The sequence below is a fragment of the Ranitomeya variabilis genome, chromosome 1, assembly GCF_051348905.1.
Source record: "Ranitomeya variabilis isolate aRanVar5 chromosome 1, aRanVar5.hap1, whole genome shotgun sequence".
Classification (NCBI taxonomy): Eukaryota; Metazoa; Chordata; class Amphibia; order Anura; family Dendrobatidae; genus Ranitomeya; species Ranitomeya variabilis.
Window position 1 is genome coordinate 374,231,841 of NC_135232.1, and position 27,968 is coordinate 374,259,808.

The 27,968-nt window shown below is 44.7% G+C and overlaps 1 protein-coding gene across 1 annotated transcript in view; it reads left to right on the plus strand.

Moving 5' to 3' along the window:
• Nucleotides 1-2,804: 2,804 nt before the first annotated feature.
• Nucleotides 2,805-27,968, plus strand: part of LOC143760083 (guanine nucleotide-binding protein G(q) subunit alpha) — a 175,609-nt gene continuing 150,445 nt past the window's right edge. The window contains exon 1 of the mRNA XM_077249003.1: nt 2,805-3,895. Coding sequence (XP_077105118.1) covers nt 3,760-3,895 — 136 coding nt within the window. The 5' untranslated portion in view covers nt 2,805-3,759. The remainder of the gene's footprint in view (nt 3,896-27,968) is intronic.

The window sequence follows — 27,968 nt, forward strand, 5'->3', positions numbered from 1 at the left end:
GGTTCTGGACGCGGCAATATCAATTAGGTGTAAAAAAAAATTTATCACAAAGGGTGTAAATCAGCTTTTTGGGATTTTTATGAGTTTTTGTTTTTTTCTTTATTACATATTTTATGTAATTTTTTTTCACTGTGGAACATGTATAATTTTTTACTTTGATCTACTTTCATCATTGGTCTCAAGCATTGCACTTGTGAGTCACTAAGGCTAGGTTTACGATAGCAATTCTGTGAGCAGCGTATCATCTGCATACGAAAACGCATGCCAAAACGCATGCTTACGCCTCCGCATCATCTTATGAATGATGCAACAAAAAACAAACGCTGCGTGCGCATGCATTTAAATGCGTTTTGGCATGCATTTGCGTTTTTATGCGCATGGTGGAGGTGGTGACATAATATCCTGGACATGCGCAGTCTGAAGTAAGCATTCGTATTGAACGCATGTGTACACATGTCCTTACGTACCATAGACCATAATGCTTTTTTTGACAAACTCATCCGCATGCGCATAATTGCGCAATATTTGACGGCTCAAAAAATGCAACATGTTGTGTTCGTTGGACACCGCGAAACGCATGTCCCTGCGTACACCATGTTAAAGATATGTACGCATGACACATGACGATCATACGCTGTGCACAGATACGCTAATGTGAGCCTGGCCTAACAGAGCCTGCGAGACCCTGCGTATAGCTGGATCTTATAGGACACCGTACACTGGGGTCATTCGATGACCTCAGGGAACCATAGCAATGATGAACTAGGAACACGGTGTGGGGGAAGGGGAATGGAATCCTGCCATAGGGGGTCTTTTAACCCCTTTTTTACCAATTAGAAACTGCGATTGGCAGTGGTATTTAAGGGGGTAATCGGCTCTCAAAACCAGCTTGGGTTGGTACTGAGTGGTGTCAGCTGTCATCTATAACTGTCACCCATGAAAATTTCACCCACGGGGGGGGCCCTATTCACTTATTTGTGACAATAAGGACCCCTTAACTTCCGCTGTTTTAATACGTATTAGGCTACTTTCACACTAGCGTTAACTGCATTCCGTCACAATGCGTCGTTTTGACGAACAAACGCATCCTGCAAAAGTGTTTGCAGGATGCGTTTTTTCGCCATTAACATTAAGCAACGCATTGTGACGGATTGCCACACGTCGCACCCGTCGTGCGACGGATGCGTCGTGCAGTGGCGGACCGTCGGGAGCAAAAAACGCTACATGTAACGTTTTTTGCTCACGACGGTCTGCTTTTTGTGACCGCGCATGCGCGGCCGGAACTCCGCCCCCACCTCCCCGCACCTCACAATGGGGCAGCGGATGCGCTGGAAAAATGCATCCGCTGCCCCCGTTGTGCAGCGGAGACAACGCTAGCGTCGGGAACGTCGGCCCGACGCACAGCGACGGGCCGAGCCCGACGCTAGTGTGAAAGAAGCCTTAGAGGTCGTTAAGGTGTTACAACATGTTAGGCCGGAGTCACACTAGCGTATAATACGCATACGGATGAGTAATATGCGATAAAAAAATCGCATAGCACTCGGACCAGTGTTAATCTATGGGGCAGCGCACGTCACTGTTTTTTTTCTCGGGTGTATTCCATGTGCGAGTGAAATCGCAGCATGCTTCGATTTTACGCGTATATCGGCCGAGTCTCACCAATGCAAGTCTATGGGTGCGAGAAAAAAATCGGACACCACACGGACCATCAGTGTGACTTGTAAGAAATAAGCACACATTTTCCTCATTTCAGTCCATTGAGCCATTAAATTCATTGGGGAAAAGCAGTGAGAAATGTAAAGCCATACGCATGTCATACAGATGTAATACGGATACCTAGATACGAGGAAATCGCATCATTGCATTGCAAACAGATTACACAAGGATGACTATACGGAGAACATTTGTGCGACTCTCGGCTGAGAAAATTTGACTGATTTTTCATACGTTAAGTTTTATGCCGGCCTTATACTGAATCTTTTCTCACAAAAACCATATATCAATTTATTCAGCTCCTCCTGCTCTATAACATGGTGCCTGAGAAGTCTGCATTTTTCTGGTGACAACTTCCCTTTATATAGGTGGCTACTGCCAAAACTTTTGTCCAACAGGGCACAGTGACTCTGTCTCCATCATCAGAGTCAATGGCCCAGTCAGAGCAACCGTACGAATCCCGTTTTTCAGGGCTTCAGGTGGAAGCCCCGAGTCACTGACGAGTGCACAAAACAGGATACGAAGAGTCTTACTTTTTTGTGATAATTTCTAGATATATGGGGTTTAGCCCTATTTACAGGTTATATCTAGAAATTATCATCACAAAAAGGTAACTCTTTTCGTATCCCGTTTTGTGCACTTGTCAGTGGCTCCCACCTGAAGCCCTGAAAAATGGGATTTTTCTAGATATAACCTGTAAATGGGGATAAACCTGTACATTTATCCTTGAACGTAGACTTTTCCACTGACTTTTAACCTCAGATATTTCCTGATACAACAAGTGAATGAGTTTGAATTATGTAGGAAATGGCTCCTTCCCTTTAGACAGAAGCCGCCCTCAAAGCACATTTTTGTGTCAGAATCTCATCATGTACATTTTTCCCCCTAAACCTGTGTGTAGTTACCTCAGCTGTAGTGTCACCATGTCAGTCACAGTTAACTTCTAGTGAACTTATGGAAATAGTTCATATAGAAACCACAAATGACCCACTGACTGCCCAAAAATCTGCCACAAAGAAGGTCCATTTTCCCGCCAAAATTACCTAGTGCTAATTGCCACTTTTATGAAGCCGCCATGTAAATGAATGGCCAGTGACACGGCTAGGTTTCCATAATAATAATGCCATGAGCAGGGTAGTAATGCAGCAGAAGTGATTTCTTTCCTCCCCCTGACTTGCAGTTTTCTCCTCCCCACTTTCTCAACGTCATATGATCCAATAGTGAATTGGTTGTAATAGAATTACATGCATGGGCTAGACGAAAGCTAAAACCTCGCTCTTTGTATGAAGTAGACGGCACAGTGGAGGACATGGAAGGCACAAAGCTCACAGGATGAGGGGGAAGAATGGGAGTCGTGCACAGTGAGTGAGACACATTGCTGTGTTTTTCCTGGGATTTGCGCTCCCGTATAACTGTCTATCCCTGCTCGCTGGAGAAGGTCCGCCATATTCTGCCTTACCACGCCCGGAGAGCAGAGCCATTGAAAAGGCTGGCAGGGGAAATGATTGAAGGCAGATACCGTGAATGCCACCGACAATACACGGGCTGCGTGCGGGCATGAAAGGGCTATTTTCCCGGGAATAAACCTAACGGCGCTTAACGTGAAGCGACTACAGAATTGAAGATCGGGAGGAAGGAAAAAAAATGTGAGAGGGGGAAGGGCACAGGCTGTCAGCGCTATCACGAGCGGGGGCTTCCCAGTGATCGGAAGAGGAGAGGAGCCGGGGAGCAGCCCCAGATCTAGCGCTCTCTTCCCATGGATGTCACCATGTTGTTTGGTGCATGGTTCTGAGAGGAGGCGGAGCAGGCGACTGACAGCACATCGGGTACACGGGCAACGGCAGCACCCACCCACCCATTTTCGGGTGCCATCAGATCAGCTGGGGGGCACCTGAGTGCCGGGATCTCCCGTCTCATCAGTCTGTCTCCCCCTAATCTGCACTGCAATCCCCCTTCTTACAAGGAGAAGAAGCAGGTCTGTGATTTGCAGGGTGGGGGTCTGTCTCTTTCCAGCACCACCACCACCACCACCACCAGTCAGGAGACATGACTCTGGAGTCCATCATGGCGTGCTGCCTCAGTGAGGAGGCCAAGGAAGCTCGGAGGATCAACGACGAGATCGAGAGGCAGCTCCGCCGAGACAAGAGGGACGCCCGCCGGGAGCTGAAGCTGCTGCTGCTGGGTGAGTGTGCCCCGGTCTTCCACACATGTGCCCTGGCTGCCCATTCATACACTGGCATGGTGGCCCACAGGCCTTCCCACATAGTCCATCATCCATCTGCCCTGCTGTCTGTATGCAGTGCCACCTGGGGCCTTACTGGGTTATCCTCCCATTCCTATATGTCATGGGCACCCATATATATTGCCACTCTGCCATCTGTAGAAGAATCTGGTCTGCTCTGCAGGATAGTTCTCCCAATCTTAACCCCATATTCACCAACGAGCTGTTCCTATAAGAAGCCACAGTTAGGTGTGGACAGATCCCAAAATTTCCCTGTCGGTGGACACATACATATGGTCATCCTGTAAAGAAATGGCAATTTCTAGCAGGAGGTTTTGGATGACACCTCCGTCAAAGGATTTTTATAGGATGTCAGTGCCACAATCCCACGCATATTATGCCTCCCCTGCATTGCCATATTGTACATGGACATGCATTTGACTGCAGATTATGTCTAGAAATCGCCCCCAGGATGCTTGTATGTTGGCTATCGGGATAGGGACAGCAATATGTCTTGTCGACTCCGATCTGCTGATCAAGGGTTGTGTGTAACATACCATACATGTGTGCATTACTGTTACATTAAAGATGGATGGTCTGCAAGTTACCACCGTTATGTGATGATTATCAAAATGGAGCTGAGCTTGCTCTGCTAATGCACTGCTCTTATGGCCTAAGTGAGGCATCTAGACTCTCTTTCGTTCTTGGTGGGAAAACAATTATGAAATCGTATGTCTTTTACACTAGCTACTTTAACCATGCTTGGATCAGAAGATGGCTTCTGTGACCATAGCTTGGACTGGGTGCTTCAATGCAATCTGTAGATGATGGCTTAAAAGCCCTCCAACGCTGAAAGAATCGTTTTTATAATTTGCCCGCCATACCTGTAATCTGTCCGGGGGGCATGTCTTTTCCCCCCAGACACAAACACCTCCCAGCCATCACTCATTTCCGCCAGACGCCGCCTCTGCATTCATTTACGTCCCCTGCGCTGTAATTTTTTTTTCGGGCATGTTCAGTTTGCGCTGCCCTTCGACTCCAATCACATGATGGGAACTTACAGCGCAGGCGCCGGGGACGTAAATGAATGCAGAGGAGGTGGCGCCCGGAGGGGCTGAGTGATGGCTGGGAGGCGTTTGTGTCTAGGGGGAATAGACATGCCCCCCCCCGGACAGACTAAAGGTATGGCTGGCAAATTATAAAAACAAATATTTCAGCGTTGGAAGGGACCCCAAATAAAAGAGCCACCTTGACAGAATGCAGCATTAGTGCTGCACAAGGTGGCTCTTTTAGTTAAAGGGAACCTGTCACCACGTTTTTGGAAGATGGGATAAAAATAGCGTTAAATAGGGGCAGAGGTGGGCGTTACATTAGTGTGTTTGTTATGCGTTTATTACCCACCTAAGTTGCCGAAATACCTTTGCAAAGTCTCCGTTTTCGCCTGTCAATCAGGCTGGTCTGGTCAAAAGGGCGTGTTGTCTTCCCCCAGATTTTGCGTAGTTTTCCGTTGGTGGCGTAGTGGTGTGCGCATGCCCAAGGTCCCGAATCCTCTGCCAGGGGATTTAAAAGAGCGCGCTGTTCGTTATTTCATTGGTGATCGGTGGGCGCGGCCATCTTCCTTTGGCCGCGCGTGCGCAGAAGCGGCGCTCTGCTGGCCGCGGCTTCAGGAAAATGGCCGCGGGATGCCGCGCGTGCGCAGATGGATATCGCGGCGGCCATTTTCCTGAAGCCGCGGCCAGCAGAGCGCCGCTTCTGCGCACGCGCGGCCAAAGGAAGATGGCCGCGCCCACCGATCACCAATGAAATAACGAACAGCGCGCTCTTTTAAATCCCCTGGCAGAGGATTCGGGACCTTGGGCATGCGCACACCACTACGCCACCAACGGAAAACTACGCAAAATCTGGGGGAAGACCACGCCCTTTTGACCAGACCAGCCTGATTGACAGGCGAAAACGGAGACTTTGCAAAGGTATTTCGGCAACTTAGGTGGGTAATAAACGCATAACAAACACACTAATGTAACGCCCACCTCTGCCCCTATTTAACGCTATTTTTATCCCATCTTCCAAAAACGTGGTGACAGGTTCCCTTTAAAAACGCCTGGGGAGGTGATAGGTTCCCCTTTGAAGGACGTGGAGAAGACGTGACACCATCTGGATTGGCAGGCATTCACATGCTTTAACATGCAGGCAAATTGGAGTTGACATAGCCACACTGGTCATGTCAAGAGAGAAATGTTGACGATCGGAAGGGCTTGTGTGTGCCTGGCAAAATTAGCTGGAACTTCTAGGTGGGCGCCTGAAGCACATTTCTATAGACCCATGTTCTCCCAGTGATTTTTGAAGCCATTTATGTTCTGTAGCCTGTCCATTTTCAGTGCACATAGTTTATTCTAAAAACTAAAGCATGCTTGGTCTTATGCTCAGTCCTGAGAAGACAAGATGCATGGTGCTAAACAGGCAGGTTTAGAGCTCCCACATTTGAAAGGAAAATGCTTGATGGCCAGTTTGTTATGTATGTATATATAATCTCTCATTTAACTGGGAAATGTTGTGTTTGAAGCTTTCCAATCCTTACTGGCTGGCCCTTACAGAGAGTGAATCTGTCATAGAAATAAGTGGTTAATGAAATTTATGTGGGAGGAAACGCAAAATAAATGCAGGGAGAACATACAAAACCCCTTTGCAGATATTGTCCTTCGAATTTGAACCCAGGACCCTGCTGTAAAGCAACTGTGCTAACCACTGAGCCACCTTGATGCCCATATAAGTGTATACTCGCATGTTCCGGTTGGTCATATTACTACAGTAAAGAAGGCTTACTGACTATTTGGGAATACATGTTTTCTCAAACTTTTCTTCCTAGACTTCCTCAGCTTTCTTCAATGTGCGTATGATACTGTCCTTTCTTACTTTAGAAATCAGGTTGTGTATTCTTCTACTTAATGTCTTAAAATTGGACCTTTTCACTGAATTTTTTTTTTCTTTCTAACGGAGTGCTTCCTCCAATGGCGTCTGTATTAGGCTACGTTCACATTCGCGTTGTGCGGCGCAGCGTCGGCGACACAACGCATACAAAAACGCATGCAAAACGCAGCTTTTTGTGACGCATGCATCCAATTTTGGCCTGATTTTCGGCGCAAAAAAAAAATGCAACATGCAGCGGCCAAAAATGACGCATGCGTCACAAAACGCGAGACAACGCATGTCCATGCGCCCCCATGTTAAATATAGGGGCGCATGACGCATGCGCCGCCGAACCTGCGCCCGACGCAACGCAAATGTGAACGTAGCCTTACTGATTCTGGGACATGGTGGAGAAAAAGCAAATGCAGACAGTGAAGTTCTGTGGTATACAGTGGGGAAAATAAATATTTGATACACTTCCAATTTTGCAAGTTTTCCCACCTACGAAGAATGGAGAGGTCTGTATTTTTTTTTTTTTATCATAGGTACACTTCAACTGATTTGAACTGATATGATTTTTACATAATTAATTTGCATTGTATTGCATGACATTAGTATTTGATACAATAGAAAAACAGAATTTTAATATTTGATACAGAAACCATTGTCTGCACTTACAGCTGTCAGACATTCCCAAATAATACTTGACCAAGTTTGCGCACACTGGATTTTGGCCCACTCCTCCATACAGATCTTTCAGGTTTCGGGACTGTCACTGGGCAACATTGAATTTCAGCTCCCTCCAAAGATTTTCTATTGGGTTCAGGTCTGGAGACTGGCTAGACAACCATAGAAACTTTAAATGCTTCTTATGGAGCCACTGCTTAGTTGCCCTGGCTGTGTGTTTTTGGTCATTGGTTGTGGCTGGATCTTCCATAACAATCTTCAGTGGTCACTGAGGGAAGGAGGCTGCTGGCCAAAGTTTTGCGATACATGTCCCCATCCATACTCCCTTCAATACGGTGCAGTCGTCTTGTGCCCTTTGTAGAAAATCACCCCCAAAGTATGATGTTTCCCACACCATTCATGGATGGGACAGTGTGATACCAAAAAGTTCTATTTTGGTCTCATCTGACCACATGACCTTGTTCCAAGCCTCCTATGGATCATCCAGATGGTCATTAGCGAACTAACGGACTTGGACATGTGCTTGTATGAGCAGGGTGACCTGCGGGATTTTAATCCATGACTGCGCAGTGTGTTACTCATGGTAATGTTAGAGACACAGGTCCCAGCTCTCCTAAGGTCATCGACCAGGTCCACTGGCGTAGTTCTGGGCTGATTCCTGACCTTTCTCAGAATTATCCTTACACCACGAGGCAAAATCTTGCATGGAGCCCGAGACCGAGGAAGATTGACAGTCATCTTGTGCTTGTTCCATTTTGTAATAATTGTGCCAACAATTGTTGCCTTCTCACCTAGCTGCTGGCCCATTGTTCGGTAGGGTATCTCAGCCTTGTGCAGGTCTACAACTTTGTCCGTAGACAGCTCTTTTGTCTTGGCCATGTTGGAGTGGGATTGATTGTGTGGACAGGTGTCTTTTATACAGGTAACGAGTTCAAACAGGTGCAATTAATACAAATAATGAGTGCAGAGTAGGAGGGCTTCTTAAAGAAAAACTAAAAGGTCTGTGAGAGCCAGAATTCTTGATGGTTGGTAGGTGATCAAATACTTATTTTATGCAATAAAAAACAATTTAATTATTTAAAAGGCATACAATGTGATTTTCTGAGTTTTATTTATAGATTCTGTGTCTCACAGTTGAAGTGTATCTTCGACAAAAATTACAGAACTCTCCATTCCTTGTATGTGGGAAAACTTGCAAAATCGGCAGTGTATCAAATATTTATTTTCCCTACTTTGTTGCTTGAAGGGAAAATTTGAATCTTTATTACCAGGGGATCAGTTCTTTGGAATATAGGGTCACAGGAAAAAAAAAGAAACTGTTCCAGAATCCCTTCAACATTGGCAATTGGAGGAGGTACTCGGCTTAGGGTACTGTCACACAGTGGCACTTTGATCGCTCCGACGGCACGATCCGTGACGTTGCAGCGTCGCTTGATTATCGCTCCAGCGTCATAGACTGCGGTCACACTTTGCAGTGCACGGCGCTGGAGCGATAATTTCATGACGTTGTTGCGATGTAGAAGTCATACGGGACATTGGGAATATCGTGCACACCTTTGTTACACGCTGCGATCATGCCGCCACAGCGGGACACTTGATGACGAAATAAAGTTTCAAACGATCTGCTACGACGTACGATTCTCAGCGGGGTCCCTGATCGCAGTAGCGTGTCAGACACAGCGATATCGTAACTATATCGCTGGAACGTCACGGATCGTGCCGTTGTAGCGACCAAAGTGCCACTGTGTGACAGTACCCTTAGATAAAAGAAAAAAAAAAAAGCAGTGGGCGGCCCCTTTTAAAGCTTACTCTGGATACATCGTGGTGCATAAACAAAGATCACATGGGGTAACAGCAAACCTTAAAATCTTTTTTGTTATTGCAACCAAAGCCGTCAAATCATGCTTATATCTACCAATCTATGGTCTATTAAAAAAATAAAAATTATGCTTCATTTTCTGTTGTCTCCTTAAGTCTGTAGAACATTTAAAATACGAAAAAAGTTGATTCAGCTCACCCATTAGAAGCTAAATCGCTGTGGTGGTATCATCCGAGCACGGAAATGACAACATTTGAGAAGAAACATGTAGGAATCCAGCTTCAGGATGTAAAATATCAAAAAATACTTTATTTAAACATTTAAAAATTGGAACAAGGGCTTACAAATGATCAGCAAAATAGTTAAGGAGCAGCCATGGATGACTATGGCTGCTTCCTAACTATTTTGCTGGTCATTTGTAAGCCCTTGTAAAGTATTTTTTGATATTTTACATCCTGGAGCTGGATTCCTACATTTTTCTTCTCAGAATATTTAAAATGTCAGCTACACTCCTCAACATTGTGCTTGCAGCACCAAGAAGGAAAAGTGTCAATAAAAATGTTAATGAAATGCAAATGCGAAAAAAATGAAAACAAAAATTAAACACCTATATTAATTTGTTATCGAGTGTAACAGAAAAAAACCGCACTTACACACCTTGGCTTGCAATGGTGTAGAGCAAGACTGCAATGAAGGTCTGACCTTTTCAGCAACGAGTCCTGCTTTTGTTTTGAGCATAATGATAACCAGAGATGTATCTGGAGACCATGTGGAAAATGCCATGAGGAGGCCTCCACAAAAAAAGTCACATCAGTCCTACTCCTGGGAATATGGAGTGAGGTGGCATAGTGAACGGTAGCCAAAACCTACTTGCCTTCATTTCAGGTATATCTAACACTAACAACTCGGCCTTACGTTGATTTGGTTGTGGAACCAGTGGTACCATTATTTCTCCAGTATCTTATAAGCCCTTCTTATTCATGACAATGCCCAGACCATATGTTGCTTGTGTATCGTGAGCAGCCTGCGTGACCTAGATTTGCTACTGTGGCCTGCAGAATTCCTGTACTCTTCTCCCATCTAATATATCTGGGATGTCATTAGTCAGCAATTGCAAAGGATCTGCCAGCAGCAGATCTTGATGATTTGTGTGCAGATATATATTCAGCAGAACGTTCCTCAGATAGTCAGTGAGGTTACTAATGGTTATCGTGTAATTGTGTGTATTTCTGCGCTTCATTCTCTTACTCAATACTGAATAATTTGAAATTTTGTTCAAAATTTTCATAATTTCCGTGTCATTAACATGTCTATCAATGCTATGATTCTGTGATTTGTCCATGCTGTTGCAGTTTGTGTTGAGGAGCAGCTGTTGGTAAATCAGAAATTACTGCAACCAGAGAAAGGAATGTGCAGCTTTGGCTACGTTCACACTAATACAGTTCTCTCCGATGAGGATTCTGACCGTAACCTCAAAAGAGCCGCTCACTTCAATGAAGCCAATGGAGCCACTTTAGACAATGTCTGGGTTCCATCCTGGAAGTATTTGTCAGTCTCAGACATGCGCAAAAACATGCCACGTATTTCTGCCTGTCTGAAAAAGTGCTGTCTACACCGCACAGTGATTGGTTGTAGTCCTGACATCACCACGTCAGACTCCAAGAATGAAGTGGCTGTGTACATGCGCAGCTATGAAATTCATTCGGTTATCAACTGCAGTGTGGAAGAACGGGTATTGGGATCTGGGAACTCTAAAGCCCCCTTCTGCACACATTAAATTCTGTAAGCTGGATGATGGTTTGGCTGATCAATCGCAGGCAGCTATTTTGCCTGACTCTTCCATACATAGGAGTGCTTGCTCGGCTGAGCGCTCTTGTGTTCTCTATGAGAAAGCCGCTGCTTGACATCTCTGGCATCGTATCTCAGAGAACAAAAGGATCTGCAGTCCTAAATCAGAAAAGCTAGATTCTTAACTCCGCTGATAATCATCTTTTGGGGCCTCCATACTTATTAGATGTTGGCTGAACCCACGGATATTGGCAAATTCTGCCTTTGGTAATCAAATGTGTATTGGAGCCTTTACCATTTATCCTGTGGAAAGTTGGTAATGCTATTTATGGAGAAACTCTTTCAAGGGATAAACGTTTAGGCAATGTTAACAATTTAATTATATTTTGCAGCCAATGTTAAAGGGTTATTTTATTCAGCTGAAAAAAATAGCGTAGTATAATAGATGTGATTCATTTTTTTAAAAAAAATCCGTAGTGCCTTGATTAGTCGGACTGATTAGATGCTGATTAGTCCTATTGAATTACAGGGCTAATCCATATGTTGAATTTTGGCCTGTGATTTCCACCTCCTTTCTGTGAAAAATGCGCTTCATCTTGGTCATACCAAAGGCTTCTTTCAGATGAAGGTATTTTATCCAGGTTTAAAGGGAGCCTGTCAGTAGGATTGTGCACAGTAACCTACAGACTGTCAGGTCGGCGCCATTATACTGATCACAATGATACTTTGGCTGACGAAATCCATCTTGTGGTTGTTGTTTAACCTTAATTTTCAGTTAATGCATTCATAATGCAGAATGCTGACAGGTCACTGATCCCACACTGACCTGCCCCCTGGTTTACATAATTAATATTATATCTATAGCTTGGGAAAAAACACTTCTGCAAGCAAGTGCATATGTCATGTGCATATTAGTTAATTTGCCTGCTGTAAACCTGATATTCATTAAAGAAAAAATCTTCCTCCAAGATGGTGCCGCCTGCGCAGTAGCAGCCATCGGACTTTTACTCAAGCACTATTATTATTATTATTATTTATTTATATAGCACCATTAATTCCATGGTGCTGTACATGAGAAAGGGGTTACATACAAGGTTATAGCTATCATTTACAGTAAACAGGTTTACAGTGACACACTGGTACAGAGGGGAGAGAACCCTGTCCTTGCGGACTTACATTCTATGGGATAGTGGGGAAGATACAGAAGGTAGGGGTGGGCGGCGGCTCTGGCGGTGGTGAGACGGCGGCTCGGTTATTGTAGGCTGTAGGCTTTCCTGAAGAGATGGGTTATCAGGTTCCATCTGAAGGATCCGAGGGTGGTGGATAATCGGACGTGTTGAGGCATGGAATTCCAGAGGATGGGGGATATTCGGGAGAAATCTTGGAGGCGATTGTGTGAGGAACGAATAAGTGCGGAGGAGAGTAGGAGGTCTTGAGATGAACGAAGATTACGTGAAGGAAGATATTGGGAGATTAGTTCAGAGATATAGGGAGGGGATAGGTTGTGGATGGCTTTGTAGATCAGTGTTAGTAGTTTGAACTGGATTCGTTGGGGGATTGGGAGCCAGTGGAGGGATTTGCAGAGGGGAGAAGCAGGGGAGTAGCGAGGAGAGAGGTGGATTAGGCGGGCAGCAGAGTTGAGGACAGACTGGAGTGGTGCAAGAGAGTTAGCGGGGAGGCCACAGAGGAGGGTGTTGCAGTAATCGAGGCGGGAGATGATGAGAGCATGTACAAGAGTTTTGGTAGATTGTGGGCTGAGGAAGGGACGGATTCTGGCAATATTTTTGAGTTGGAGGCAACAGGAGGTGGCAAGAGCTTGGACGTGAGGTTTGAAGGACAGGGCAGAGTCAAGAGTTACCCCGAGGCAGCGGATTTCAGGAGCGGGAGAGAGCGTGATGCCGTTTACCATAATAGATAGATTGGGTAGGTGGGATACGTGAGGTGGGGGAAAGATGATGACACTACTGAGATATGCGCAAATTGTTTGCCAATAATAATCGTTATCTAGGTTTTTTTCTGGGTGGACACTTTGCAATGCATGGTGCTGCTCTAAGAGCTTATCCTTGGGCACTGTGTAACGTCACTTTGGCAGGCAGCGCCCAGGAATACTCTTGATGACTCTTATTTGCATGCATCATGTTGTGCTGCATGTGTCCTCTCTCGTCCCGAGACCAGCAAATGAAACAAATGATCAGATTGTTGTTTATGGCTTTAAGATCTTGAATGGTAAATTTGCTTTAGTTATAAATGAAGAATATCATATTTCTGTTTTTATGTTTGGTACATAGATTTTAAAAGGATAACATTTTCAAAGTGAATTTTACAATATGTGGTAGATTGATATCTACTTTTGTGTACATAATACATGTTTTTTTTTTTCTATTAAAGGGAACCTGTCGCCACTTTTCTGTCCTACCAGCTAAAAACATACCGTAATTTTATTCAGTGTCAGCTATGCATTCCCTAAATACTTATGTAACCCCCTGACTCCCCATGTATCACCCATAAAAACCTTTTATATTTCTCCTGCGATGTATGCTAATAGGGTCCGTCCGGTCTGATCGGTGTGGCTTCGGTTCACTAACCCCACCCCTCTCGGGTGCTGCACGCAGTCCTTGATGTGGATGGCGCAGATCGCTGTGAGATATCACACCCGTGCAGTCAAATGGTTTATCGGGCGTGCACAGTATGCTTTGCCCAATTGCGGGCAAAGCCAAAAAGCAGAAGTGGGGTTACATAAGTATTTAGCAGCGCTGTGGAGTCTAAGCCCATTTTGGTGGAATCTGTGTCATGGAAATTGAGGAGTCGGAGGTTTGGCTTACCAACTCCACAGCCCTGGTATTTAGGGAATGCATAGCTGACACTGAATAAAATGATATTTTTAGCTGGTAGAACAGAAAAGTGATGACAGGTTTCCTTTACGAATTTTAAGGCCACTGTGACCTAACTACAAGTTTGGTATCTTTGGTAGTAAAAAAAAAAAAATTGTTTTCCATTATTTCCTTTTAGATGAGGATGAGACTTGATAGGATTTTCTTTGTCATCTGCATATCAATAACTTGTCTATCAATCCTGTGATTTGCATTATTTTACGGCTCATTTTTTCTTGGTTTTGCAATTGTAATGTTGAGGATCACCTCGAATTCACATCTTAGTTAATTCCTTCATTCAATACATCAAAATGAATGTAGAATAATAATACAGCGGAACTGAAATACAATCATTTCATTTTGTGGTTAACAAGTTTTGTATTCTGTATTTTCAAGGAACATTTTGCAAAGCGATCGATCATAGCAACTTCTTAAGTTCACCGGAAGCAGGGTAGACATTACATTTCGCTCAGCCGTCTTCTCTTTGGTACTTTTTTTTTTTTTTTGTTCAGTCACCGCTATTTTAATGGCTACTGGCTAATATATTAAATTGCTTTGAAAACTAGGCAGGTCTTGCAGCTGCTTTTTTACAGGGAATGAAAACCACGACTAAAGCATACCATGCATGGGAAATATTGAGCACACATGCTTATTTCATAGTATACCTCAGTTTTATTGTTTCAAACATGTTGATAATTTAACTCCCTTAATGATCTTGCAATTTTCTGTTTTTGCGCTTTGTTTTTTCCTCCCCTTCCAATAGCCAAAACTTTTTTTTTTTAATTTATTTTTTATTTTTCCGTCCACATAGCCATATGAAGGCTTGTTTCTTGTGGGACGAGTTGTTCTTTTGAATGACATCATTCATTTTGTTATGTGATAAACTGGAAAGGGAAAAGAAAATCTAAGTGCATTGAAACTGCAAAGAAAATGCAATCCCACAATTATTTTATTTCTTTACCATGTTTGTTCACTATATGGTAAAACTGATCTGGCAATATGATTCCCTAGGTCAGTAAGATTACGCCGATATCAAACTTAAGTGTGAATTTACATATGTGTATATAATATATGCAATTGTATATTTTTTTGTATGCTTACATCCACCACTCACTGCGTAATGCATTGTGACTGTAACCTTGCCAGCCCACCTGTGCCTGAAAGCCTGCGGCTCCTGGGAGGAAGTGTGTTCATTTTCTCCCAGGTGCTGCACTTGCAGTACTGTGGCCAGGTACCTTCATAACACGATCAAACTGCAGATTAACTCTCTATCTGCAGGTTAATAATGTTATTGAACATGACAGGTTTCCTTTAATTGATGAACCAATGGAGGGCGGAAATGGATGGAAAACAAATACGGTAACTAGTAAGGAGCACTGAACTACCAGGGAGAGGGTGCCTGTGTTTGGTGTGAAGTCATTTTGTGGTGACAGAGATGAGTGAATTTGATCAGGTCAGGGCTTGTTTAGCAAGCTATAGTGCTTACTGAATAAGCTGCAGAGGGAACCCGGCTTCCTGGATCAGCTGTTCTGCTCCGCAGCTGCATGTGTCGCGGCTGGGTGACAGCCTGTTTGTCCATGCATGTGTTGTGACTGTCACACAGCTGCGAAACATACAACTGCGGAGCCGAACAGCTGATTATTGGGAGCGCTCCAGGTATCCGAGTTCCCCCTGCAGCTTATTCGGTAAGCGCTATAGCTTGCCAAATAAGCCCTGACCCGATCAAATTTGCTCATCTCTAGTGACAGACTCCTTTTAATGCAAGTGTGCACTGTTCACGTGCAAGTAAATAATTGATATACACTGTGGATTTTAAAATAAGCAGGATGTCTGTTATTGCCACAAATTATTCATGTTGAATTACAACTTGGCTAATCCAGATGCGGATCTGCTGGCACAGCAAGAATATGGAGAATGTGGAATTTCCGCACCTTGCCCCTAAGATCTGTCAATAGCCAAAGGCAATCTAGCACCACCCACCAAATTTTGATCCGGGAGCTGCTATATAACTATCCTGTAGATACCCCTGTAAATATAGCATGGTAATATAAAACATTTTGGCACTTGTTATACATTACTGGATGTGGCTGCGTTACTCAGAACTGTAGATTTAGGTATGACTAAATGGCTAAACAGAATCTAATTACTGTAACTATGGTCCCACCTGCTTCTCTTCTGGAATAGAAAGATGTCTCGCCTGACTTCTTTTACAAGACAGGCAATCCCATCTGGCCATTGTTATCACGCTTACCATTGAAAAGATAAGGAATGTGAAATTTTGAGCACAAAAGGTCTAATGACAAATTCTTACACTAATAAGATAAACTGCTTCTCTTTCCATTTTTTGAGTCTGAGATAGGACATTTGTCTACTTTACCCAGAACAGTTTAAGTGTGGTTTTCTGTCTTCCTTTCTGAGTGTTGTGGCTTTTGTCCAAAGGTTCTGGCTCAGCAAATTTGAAAGCTCTTTCGATTTTCTGTTGTATAAATATGGTCATTTTGGTGAATCAATTTTAAGTTTTCTTTCTTTTGGAACTCCATAAAGAGCTTATTTCCAATTATCCTAAATCTAATCGCTTTGTCCTTTACGTCAGTCTTTATAAAACTTCAATTAGCAAGCCTTAAAAGATTCCGTAAAGCCACAACTATAGTAATGACTCAAAGAGAATGCTAAACTTGGCTCAAATACACTGAATGAAGCTTTAGGGGGGTCATATGGAATAAAGTTTAATTTCTATACATAGATAAATGATTTTAAAGGGAACCTGTCACCCCCCCCCCCCCCCCAGGCGTTTGAAACTAAAAGAGCCACCTTGTGCAGCAGTAATGCTGCATTCTGACAAGGTGGCTCTTTTAGTTCTGGGTGCTGTAACTGCAGAAATAATCAGTTTTGTAATTTGTCCCAAATACCTTTCTTCAGTCCTGGAGGCAGGCCTTATCCCCCCCGCTGCAGACGCCACACAGCCGTCACTCACATCTTCTTGGCGCCGGGCGCCGCCTCCTCACCGCTGTTTTAAAATGAGCTGGCGCCTGTGCTCTTTTCTCCTGCCTTGGGCAGGCGCAGTGAGCGCTGCCCGTCCTCTGTGCTCATATGCAGTCTAGCTGACTGCGCCTGTGCGGCCGCCCTGCCTGTGAATCCCAGCCCCGCAGTGAGAATAAATCAGAAGACACTGAAGAACGCATGCATTCCCATAGACCGTAATCCGTTTTTTAACGTTCTAATCCGCATGCGCATGGCTGCGCATATTTGACGGAAATTCGCCGCCTCAAAAATTCCATGTTGCGTTAGGCTACTTTCACACTAGCGTCGCTTGCTGTACGTCGCAATGCGTCGTTTTGGAGAAAAAAAAACGCATCCTGCAAAGTTGCCCGCAGGATGCGTTTTTTCTCCATACACTTGCATTAGCGACGCATTGTGACATATGGCCACACGTCGCATCCGTCGTGCGACGGATGCGTCGTGTTTTGGCGCACCGTCGGCACAAAAAAAACGTTACATGTAACTTTTTTTGTGAGTCGTGTCCGCCATTTCCGACCGCGCATGCGCGGCCGGAACTCCGCCCCTTCCTCCCCGGACTTTACAATGGGCCAGCGGATGCGTTGACAAACTGCATCCGCTGCCCCTGTTTGTGCTTTTATTTCACAGCATACGTCGGGCCGACGCTAGTGTGAAAGTAGCCTTAGCCGCACACCGCGGAAAAATGCTTGCGTAAGCAAACGCTGGTGAACGCATGCAAACTCATGCACCTGCGTCTACAATGTTAAAGATAAGAAAAATGATAATTACTTACGGGTAATTTGATTTTCCAGAACCATGACAGCACCGCACATGAGAGATGGCATCCGCCCCCAGGAACAGGAAACCTGTAGCAGAGATAAAAGAATGGGGCGGCCACTCTCTCCTCAGTTTGTTTCAGAGTATGGAAGATGACCGCTTTGTTAGTACACATTCATATATCATATTTACATTGTATAGCTGTATATTAGTGTATATATATATATATATATATATATATATATATATATATATATATATATATATTTATTTTTTTTTATTATTTTTTTTTTAATTTATTTATTTTTGTGAATCACACAACCATCACCAAGATAGGGCGGGAATTAATGCGGTGCTGTCATAGTTCTAGAAAATCAAATTACCCGTAAGTAATTATCATTTTTTCCCTTCACCATGACAGCACCGCACATGAGAGGAACAAATAGAAGACTCCTTAGGGTGGAACAACAGCAGATAACACCTTTCTCCCGAAAGCCAAGTTTGAAAGACCTAAGTCGAGCCTATAATGTCGGAAGAAGGTAGAGGGTGAGGACCATACTGCCGCCCTACAAATCTGCTCCACCGAAGCGTTTGCCCTTTCCGCCCAGGATGTGGCAATAGCACGCGTAGAGTGGGCCGTAACACCCTGTGGGGGAATTTGGCCAGAAGAGTACGAAAGTGAGATAGCTGTACGCAACCACCGTGCAATAGTTGCCTTTGAGGCCTTTTTTCCCGTTTGTCCCCTGGAAGGTGACAAAAAGGGCTGATGACTGACGCCTAGATTTTGTGGCTTCTATGTATTGAAGCAGGCAGCGTCTGACATCAAGACAATGGAAGGTTTGCTCTCCCTGGGATTTTGGTTGAGGACAAAATGAGGGTAGGATAATTTCCTGGTCCCTATGAAATTTAGAATTGACGTTTGGTAGGAAGGCCGGGTCAGTTTTGATAATTACCCTGTCATCCTGGAAGGTAGTGTAAGGGGGGTTTACTGAAATAGCCTGCAGCTCGCAAGTACGGCGGGCTGAGGTTAGAGCAACCAGGAGGACAGTTTTGAGTGTCAAAGATTTTATTGAAATAGAATCAAGAGGCTCAAAGGGGGAAACAGTTAGAGCATTTAAAACTAAATTTAGATCCCAGGGAGCCACCTTGGGAGATAATTTTGAGGGTCTAGATGTAAAAGAGGCTCGGATGAACCTATAGACCCAAGGGTGGTCAGCAAGTTTGAGATCAAACAGCGCACCCAGGGCGGAGACATGCACCTTCAGGGTGCTAGTAGATAACCCTCTCTCCAGCCCTTTTTGGAGAAATTCTAAAATTTCCTTTACCGGAACTTCTTGGCCCGTTTGGGACAACTGTCGCCCTGAAAATTCCAGGAATTTCTGCCAAATTTTCTGATATTTTTCTGAGGTGACTTTTTTCCTGCTAGCGAGCAACGTGGTTACTAAAGGGTTCGAAAATCCTTTTGCTAGTAGAAGTCCCCTCTCATGTTCCAGGCGGTGAGATGTAGCCCGTGTACTTGAGGATGTTGAACTGGTCCCTGGTGTAGGAGATCCGATGTATCTGGAAGGATCCACGGGTCCGAGATAGACATGCGTCTGAGCCAAGTGAACCATGCCCTTTTCGGCCAAAAGGGAGCTATGAGTATTACTCGTGCTTTGTCTTCCCGAATTTTCCTGAGGACTGCCGGGATTAACGGTATTGGGGGAAAAGCGTATGCCAGATGAAAGTTCCACTGGTATAGAAACGCGTCTACTCCTTCCGGTTGTTCTCTCGGGTTTAGAGAATAGAACTTGTTCACTTTCCGATTTTGTTTTGTGGCGAACAAGTCTACTTCTGGAATGCCCCAGTTGGCACATATTTTCCCAAAGACTTCCTGGCTCAGGGCCCACTCCCCTTGATGTAATGGGTGACGGCTTAGGAAGTCGGCTACTTGATTTTCTGATCCTCTTAGGTATGTCCCGGTTAGAGAGAGAAGGTTGTTTTTGGCCCAAAAGAAAAGTTCTTTGGCTTCTGTCATCAGGGATGGTGATCTTGTGCCCCCTTGGCGATTTACATAGGCTATTGTTGTGTTGTTGTCGGATAACACCACCACATGCCTTCCTTGTATTTTTTTCTCCTATTTGAAGAAAAGCTTGTCTCACCGCTGACAGTTCTTTCAGATTGGAAGACGCTTCTGTCATTGAGGGCTCCCATTGACTTTGTAGGACTTGATCCCCCATATGCGCTCCCCATCCCCATGGGCTCGCATCGGTGGTGAGGATTACTGGATTTTGCAATGACCATGGTACCACTTTGCTCAGATTTTCTGATTTTAACCACCATTTTAGTGAGTCTTGGACCCTTGGAGATAGGAGAATCTTTCGATTCAGATTGTAAGGGTTTCTTGCTTGCTCGGCTAGTACCTGCCATTGCAACTCTCTCGTGTGGCTTTGGGCCCACCGTGTTGCTGGAATTGTTGCCGTTAGAACTCCCAGGAGCGACATTGCATTCCGTAGAGAGATAGATTGTTGCTGCTGAAGAAGTTGCACCTTCTGTTGGATAGACTGAATCTTCCTCTGTGGGAGGATACACTCTTGTTTGACGGAATCTAGTAGGATCCCGAGGAACTCTTGAGACTGTGTTGGGACAAGTCTTGATTTCTTCAGATTTATCATCCACCCCAATCTTGTTAACACGTTTATAACTGTTGTGACTGCTTTTTCGCAATCTTCTTTGCTGTTTGCTACTACCAAGAAATCGTCCAAATAAGGCACAAGTAATATGTCTTGTTTTCTGATGTAGGACGCCACTTCGGAAATAATTTTGGTAAACACGCGGGGTGCTATGGCTACCCCGAATGGAAGACATTGATACTGTAGGTGGGTGGGAGTTTTTTCGAGGTTTACTAGCAGTCTGAGATATTGCTGATGTTGGCTTGCGATTGGTACATGGTAGTAAGCGTCTGTAAGATCGATTACTGCCATATAACAGCTTGGGTTGAGCACTTTTATCGCCGTTCTTAGAGTTTCCATCTTGAATTTCTCTATTTGAATGTACTGATTTAAGGCCCTCAAGTTGAATATTACTCTTAACGAGCCGTCTGGTTTTGGTGTTAGGAATAGGGTGCTGTAGAACCCTTTTCCTATTTCCTGATGAGGAACTCTCACTAACACTTCTTTCTGTATGAGGAGATGAACTTCTCTTTCCAGTGTGGCCTGATTTTTTTCCCGCCACCTGGGTCATTTTCAAACGATTTGGTAGGGGGCTGGAGAATTTGAGTTTCAAACCTTCCGATAATAGGTTGGTTATCCACTGAAAAGCCGGCAGTGCCGCCCAGTGGTGGACGAACCACCGGAGTCTTCCCCCCACCGGAATCCTGGCGTCATTGGTGTTTTGGATCAGATTTAGGGGGAGGTTTGTTGAAAAGGAATCCTTTCTGTTTCTGATCTCTCCAAGGTCTGCCTCGGCCAAACCTGTCATCTGAACGGCCGCGGGCCCCCCTGTATCCAGATCCCCGAAGGGACGAACGGGAAGTCTCCCATCGGCGCCTAGGAAAGGAAGGAGGTGGAAATCGCTTCTTTTTGTCAGATGCTTTTTCAAGAATCTCGTCTAAAGCTTTACCAAAAAGATATTGCCCTTCACAGGGTACTCCGCAGAGTTTGACCTTCGACTGGAAATCGGCTGCCCAATTCTTTAGCCATAATGTTCTACGCCCAGAGTTGGATAAAGCACAAGCACGTGCGGCCCCCCCTGACCGAATCAATTGATGCATCCGCCAGAAATTTTGCGGCACCTTGTAGGGAGGGCAATGCTTCCAGTAGTTTATCTCGCGGGCACTTATTTTTGATTTGGTCACTTAACTCCTCCAGCCACTTGACCATAGCACGAGCCGTGCAAGTGGCCGCAACCCCGGGCCTAAATGACCATGTTGATGCCTCCCAAGCCGACTTTAGAAAGGCATCCGCCTTTTTGTCAAGAGGGTCCTTTAGGGCTCCCATATCCTCAAAAGGCAATGCTACCCCTTTAGAGGTGCTGGCTATGGCAGCGTCTAATTTAGGAGCCTTTTCCCATTCTTCACATACCGCTTCATCAAAGGGGTACTTGCGTTTTAAGGCTTGAGGAATGGAGATCTTTTTCCACTCTTTCTTAATTAAATTGAGTATACTATCATGGAAGGGAAAGACCTTTCGCTTCCTCCCTTCCAAGTTACTGAACATGCTGTCCTGTACTGAACGCGGCTCCTTTGGGGTTTCCACCCCCATAGTTGCTCTAACGAGTTTGAGCAGTTTTCCAATGTCCTCTGACTGGAAGTACGGGTGGCCATACTCCTCATCCGAGGAGTCTAGGTCTGAGGCATCAGAGGGGGTTAACACTCCCGGCTCATCCCCTGAATTAATGTCCGACCCCTGCTCACTTGCTGGGGGAGGGGGGTTTTCTTTAGCCGCCTGATGTTTCAGCTGCTCTTTGACTGTGGATTTAACCTCTTCCCGTATTATTGACCTGATGTTCTGTAATAAGGAAGGTGTTTCTTTTGCGATTGTTTTATCTATGCAGGCCCGGCAGATTCTTTTGGTATATAGTTTAGGGAGTGTCGCCTTACCTAGTGGACAAGCCCTATTCTTTTGTTTGGAGGTGGCTTTCCTTCCCTAAAAGACACAGTATAGTGTATCAGTGTGTGTGTGATTTTGCCTTAAAAAAGGCACTCACCCCACCAGGACCCTGGATACCGCGGTAGCTTGCGACTCCTCAGACATTCCGGATACAGGCATCTCCGGGTCCATCGCTGGTTCGGTCATGTTAGCAGGCAACTGCGTGCTGTAGAAGACCAGCGCCTAATCGGTTTGCCCCCAATATATAGAAGGAGCGGTGCGCGCACCTCTGGAACAGTTTCCGCCCGGAAGTGTCCAGCACACCGGCTCCTTCGGCGTGTGACGTCACTTCCGGCGTGACCGGAAGTCGTCATCCTTCACTTCGGCAGCCGGCGTCAGTGAAAGACACGCCCCCTGCCCCGGACCTGCCTCCTGCCCAGAGCGGTCGCCGGGGAGTCCAGCGAGGGGAAAGAAGGCGCGGTACATCAGCCCTTCACCCGGACAGCACCGCATGCAGTGCCGCCGAGCATGGCTGGCCCCTCCCGCGGACCTCGGCCTCCGGACCGGATCATCAGAGGGGTATGCCTCCGGAGGTAGGAGCTCTGCCACAGGCGTCCACCTGCAGGAACAGGAAACCAAACTGAGGAGAGAGTGGCCGCCCCATTCTTTTATCTCTGCTACAGGTTTCCTGTTCCTGGGGGCGGATGCCATCTCTCATGTGCGGTGCTGTCATGGTGAAGGGAAAATCAAGACGCATGCGGATATATGCGTCAGAAACGCTGCGGACACAAACGCAAATGTGAAACCAGCCTAACAGTGAAATGGCTCCTCGCCCCCCCCCCCCCCCCAAAAAAAAAAAAAGAAATACAGCAAATTCTGTGCTTCCAAATGCCTCCCAGCGTGTCTAAACCACATATAGCGCCCACATGTTTGGCATTTCTATAGTGATGAGAGCCCGCCTAATTTACGGGTGCGTGTCTCCAAAATTATGAGCTGGGCATAATGTAATGGGCACTACAATGTTTGGTCACTACAATGGGTGTAGTTTTTAAAATAGGGTCACTTCTGGGGGGTTCTGCTGTTCTGACACATCAGGGGCCCTGCCAATGTGACATGGCACCCTCAAACCAGTGCAGCAAAATTAGATGGCGCTGCTTCCCTTCTGAGCTTGGCACTGTGCCTCAAAAGTAGTTTTTGAATGCATACGGGGAATCTGTGTACTAAATTTTGAGGTCCATTTTCTCTTGTCACCCTTGTAAAAATGCTAAATTTGGGGCTATTAAAAAAAATAAATAATATTTTGTGGGGAAAAGAACATTATAAACTTTCATGAGGCACCTGGGGTTTCAAAGTGTTCACCACACATCTAGACAAGTTCCCCGAGGGGGTCTAGTTTCCAAAATGGTGTCACTTTTGGGGGGGGGGGGGTCCACTGTTTAGACACATCAGGGGCTCTCCAATCACAACATGGTGTCTGCTAATCATTCCAGCAAATTTTACATTCCAAAAGTCAAATGGCGCTCCTTCCCTTCTGAGCTCTGCAGTGCACCCAAACAGAGGTTTTCTCCCTCATATGGGGTATCGTCATGCTCAGGAGAAATTGCACAACAAATTATTTGGTCCATTTTCTCCTGTTACCTTTGTAAATGTAAAAACAAATTAGGTCTAAAAGAGTTTTTGTGGAAAAAAAAAGTAGAATGTTTATTTTTTCCTTCCACGTTCCATTAATTCCTGTGAAGCATCTGAAGGGTTAACTTCTTGAATGTGGTTTTAAGCACCTTGAGGAGTGCAGTTTTTAACCCCTTCCCGACATTTGACGTACTATCCCGTCGAGGTGGGGTGGGCCCCCATGACCGCCGACGGGATAGTACGTCATACGCGATCGGCCGCGCTCACGGGGGGAGCGCGGCCGGGTGTCGGCTGCATATCGCAGCTGACATCCGGCACTATGTGCCAGGAGCGGTCACGGACCGCCCCCGGCACATTAACCCCCGGCACACCGCGATCAAATGTACCGGCGGTACAGGGAAGCATCGCGCAGGGAGGGGGCTCCCTGCGTGCTTCCCTGAGACGATCGGTACAAGGTGATGTACTCACCTCGTACCGAACGTCTTCTCCCTGCAGGCCCCGGATCCAAAATGGCCGAGGGGCTGTATCCGGGTCCTGCAGGGAGCACTTCCGGGTCGGAGCAGGCTGCAGATGAAAGCTGCAGCCTGCTCCGATGAAAGTATGATCGCGGATCTGATAGAGTGCTGTGCACACTATCAGATCTGCGATCTGTGATGTCCCCCCCTGGGACAAAGTAAAAAAGTAAAAAAAAAAAAATTTCCACATGTGTAAAAAAAAAAAAAAAAATTCCTAAATAAATAATAATAAAAAAAAAAATATTATTCCCATAAATACATTTCTTTATCTAAAAAAAACAAACAAAAACAATAAAAGTACACATATTTAGTATCGCCGCGTCCGTAACGACCCAACCTATAAAACTGGCCCACTAGTTAACCCCTTCAGTAAACACCGTAAGAAAAAAAAAAAAAAACGAGGCAAAAAACAACGCTTTATTACCATACCGCCGAACAAAAAGTGGAATAACACGCGATCAAAAAGATGGATATAAATAACCATGTTACCGCTGAAAACGTCATCTTGTCCCGCAAAAAACGAGCCGCCATACAGCATCATCAGCAAAAAAATAAAAAAGTTATAGTCCTCAGAATAAAGCGATGCCAAAATAATTATTTTTTCTATAAAATAGTTTTTATCGTATAAAAGCGTCAAAACATAAAAAAATGAGATATCGCTGTAATCGTACTGACCCGACGAATAAAACTGCTTTATCAATTTTACCAAGCGCAGAACGGTATAAACGCCTCTCCCAAAAGAAATTCATGAATAGCTGGTTTTTGGTTATTCTGCCTCACAAAAATCGGAACAAAAAGTGATAAAAAATGGTCACGTGTCCGAAAATGTTACCAATAAAAACGTCAACTCGTCCCGCAAAAAAAAAAAAACCTCACATGACTCTGTGGACCAAAATGTGGAAAAATTATAGGTCTCAAAATGTGGAGACGCAAAAACTTTTTTGCTATAAAAAGCGTCTTTTAGTCTGGTTTCACACTTGCGTTTTTATCTGCATGCGTTTTTTAAAAAAACCACATGTGTGAAAAAATGCATGTAAACGCGGTAAAACGCATGCGTTTTTATAGAAAAACACAAGAAAACAAGAAAAAAACAAAAAACCCTAACCCTACCCCTAACCCTACCCCTAACCTGAAATACGTGGCACTGAAATACGTGGCACTGAAATATACGTTTATATACGTATTTAAGTGCCACGTATTTAAGTGCCACGTATTTAAGTGCCACGTATTTAAGTGCCACGTATTTAAGTGCCACGTATTTAAGTGCCACGTATTTAAGTGCCACGTATTTAAGTGCCACGTATTTAAGTGCCACGTATTTAAGTGCCACGTATTTAAGTGCCACGTATTTAAGTGCCACGTATTTAAGTGCCACGTATTTAAGTGCCACGTATTTAAGTGCCACGTATTTAAGTGCCACGTATTTAAGTGCCACGTATTTAAGTGCCACGTATTTAAGTGCCACGTATTTAAGTGCCACGTATTTAAGTGCCACGTATTTAAGTGCCACGTATTTAAGTGCCACGTATTTAAGTGCCACGTATTTAAGTGCCACGTATTTAAGTGCCCCTTTTTTAAGTGCCACGTATTTACGTGCCACGTATTTTTCAGTGCCTGAAATACGTGGCACTGAAATACGTGGCACTGAAATATCGTGGCACTGAAATAACGTGGCACTGAAATAACGTGGCACTGAAATACGTGGCACTGAAATACGTGGCACTGAAATACGTGGCACTGAAATACGTGGCACTGAAATACGTGGCACTGAAATACGTGGCACTGAAATACGTGGCACTGAAATACGTGGCACTGAAATACGTGGCTCTTATATACGTGGCACTTATATACGTGGCACTTATATACGTGGCACTTATATACGTGGCACTTATATACGTGGCACTTATGACTGTCAGAAAATGTTCAGTAAACGGTTAGGGGTGAGGTTAGGGGTAGGGTTTCAGGTAGAATTGGGGAGATTCCACTGTTCAGGCACATCAGGGGCTCTCCAAACGCGACATGGCGTCCAATCTCCATTCCAACCAATTCTGCGTTGAAAAAGTAAAACAGTGCTCCTTCCCTTCCGAGCTCTCCCGTGCGTCCAAAAAGGGGTTTACCCCAACATATGGGGTATCAGCGTACTAGGGACAAATTGAACAACAACTTCTGGGGTCCAAGTTCTCTTGTTATCCTTGGGGAAAATAAAAATTTGGGGGGCTAAAAATCATTTTTGTGGGAAAAAAAATATGTTTTATTTTCACGGCTCTGCGTTGTAAACTGTAGTGAAACACTTGGGGGTTCAAAGTTCTCACAACACATCTAGATAAGTTCCTTGGGAGGTCTAGTTTCCAATATGGGGTCACTTGTGGGGGGTTTGTACTATTTGGGTACATCAGGGGCTCTGCAAATGCAACGTGACGCCTGCAGACCAATCCATTTAAGTCTGCATTCCAAATGGCGCTCCTTCCCTTCCGAGCTCTGTCATGCGCCCAAACAGTGGTCCCCCCCCACAAATGGGGTATCAGCGTACTCCAGACAAATTGGACAACAACTTTTGAGGTCCAATTTATCCTGATACCCTTGTAAAAATACAAAACTGGGGGCTAAAAAATCATTTTTGTGAAAAAAAAAAATAATTTTTATTTTCACCGCTCTGCGTTATAAACTGTAGTGAAACACTTGGGGGTTCAAAGCTCTCAAAACACATCTAGATAAGTTCCTTAGGGGGTCTACTTTCCAAAATGGTGTCACTTGTGGGGGGGTTTAATGTTTAGGCACATCAGGGGCTCTCCAAACGCAACATGGCATCCCATCTTAATTCCAGTCAATTTTGCATTGAAAAGTAAAATAGCGCTTCTTCCCTTCTGAGCTCTGCTATGCGCCCAAACAATGGTTTACACCCACATATGGGGTATCGTCGTACTCAGGACAAATTGCACAACAACTTTTGTGGTCTAATTTCTTCTCTTATCCTTGGGGAAATAAAAAAATGGGGGTTAAAAGATCATTTTTGTGAAAAAATATGATTTTTTATTTTTACGGCTCTGCATTATAAACTTCTGTGAAGCACTTGTTGGGTCAAAGTGCTCAACACACATCTAGATAAGTTCCTTAAGGGGTCTACTTTCCAAAATGGTGTCACTCGTGGGGGGTTTCAATGTTTAGGCACATTAGAGGCTCTCCAAACGCAACATGGCGTCCCATCTCAATTCCAGTCAATTTTGCATTGAAAAGTCAAATGGCGCTCCTTCCCTTCTGAGCTCTGCCCTGCGCCCAAACAATGGTTTACACCCACATATGGGGTATCAGTGTACTCAGGACAAATTGCACAACAATTTTTGGGGTCCAATTTCTTCTCTTACCCTTGGGAAAATAAAAAATTGGGGGTGAAAAGATCATTTTTGTGAAAAAATATGATTTTTCATTTTTACGGCTCTGCATTATAAACTTCTGTAAAGCACTTGTTGGGTCAAAGTG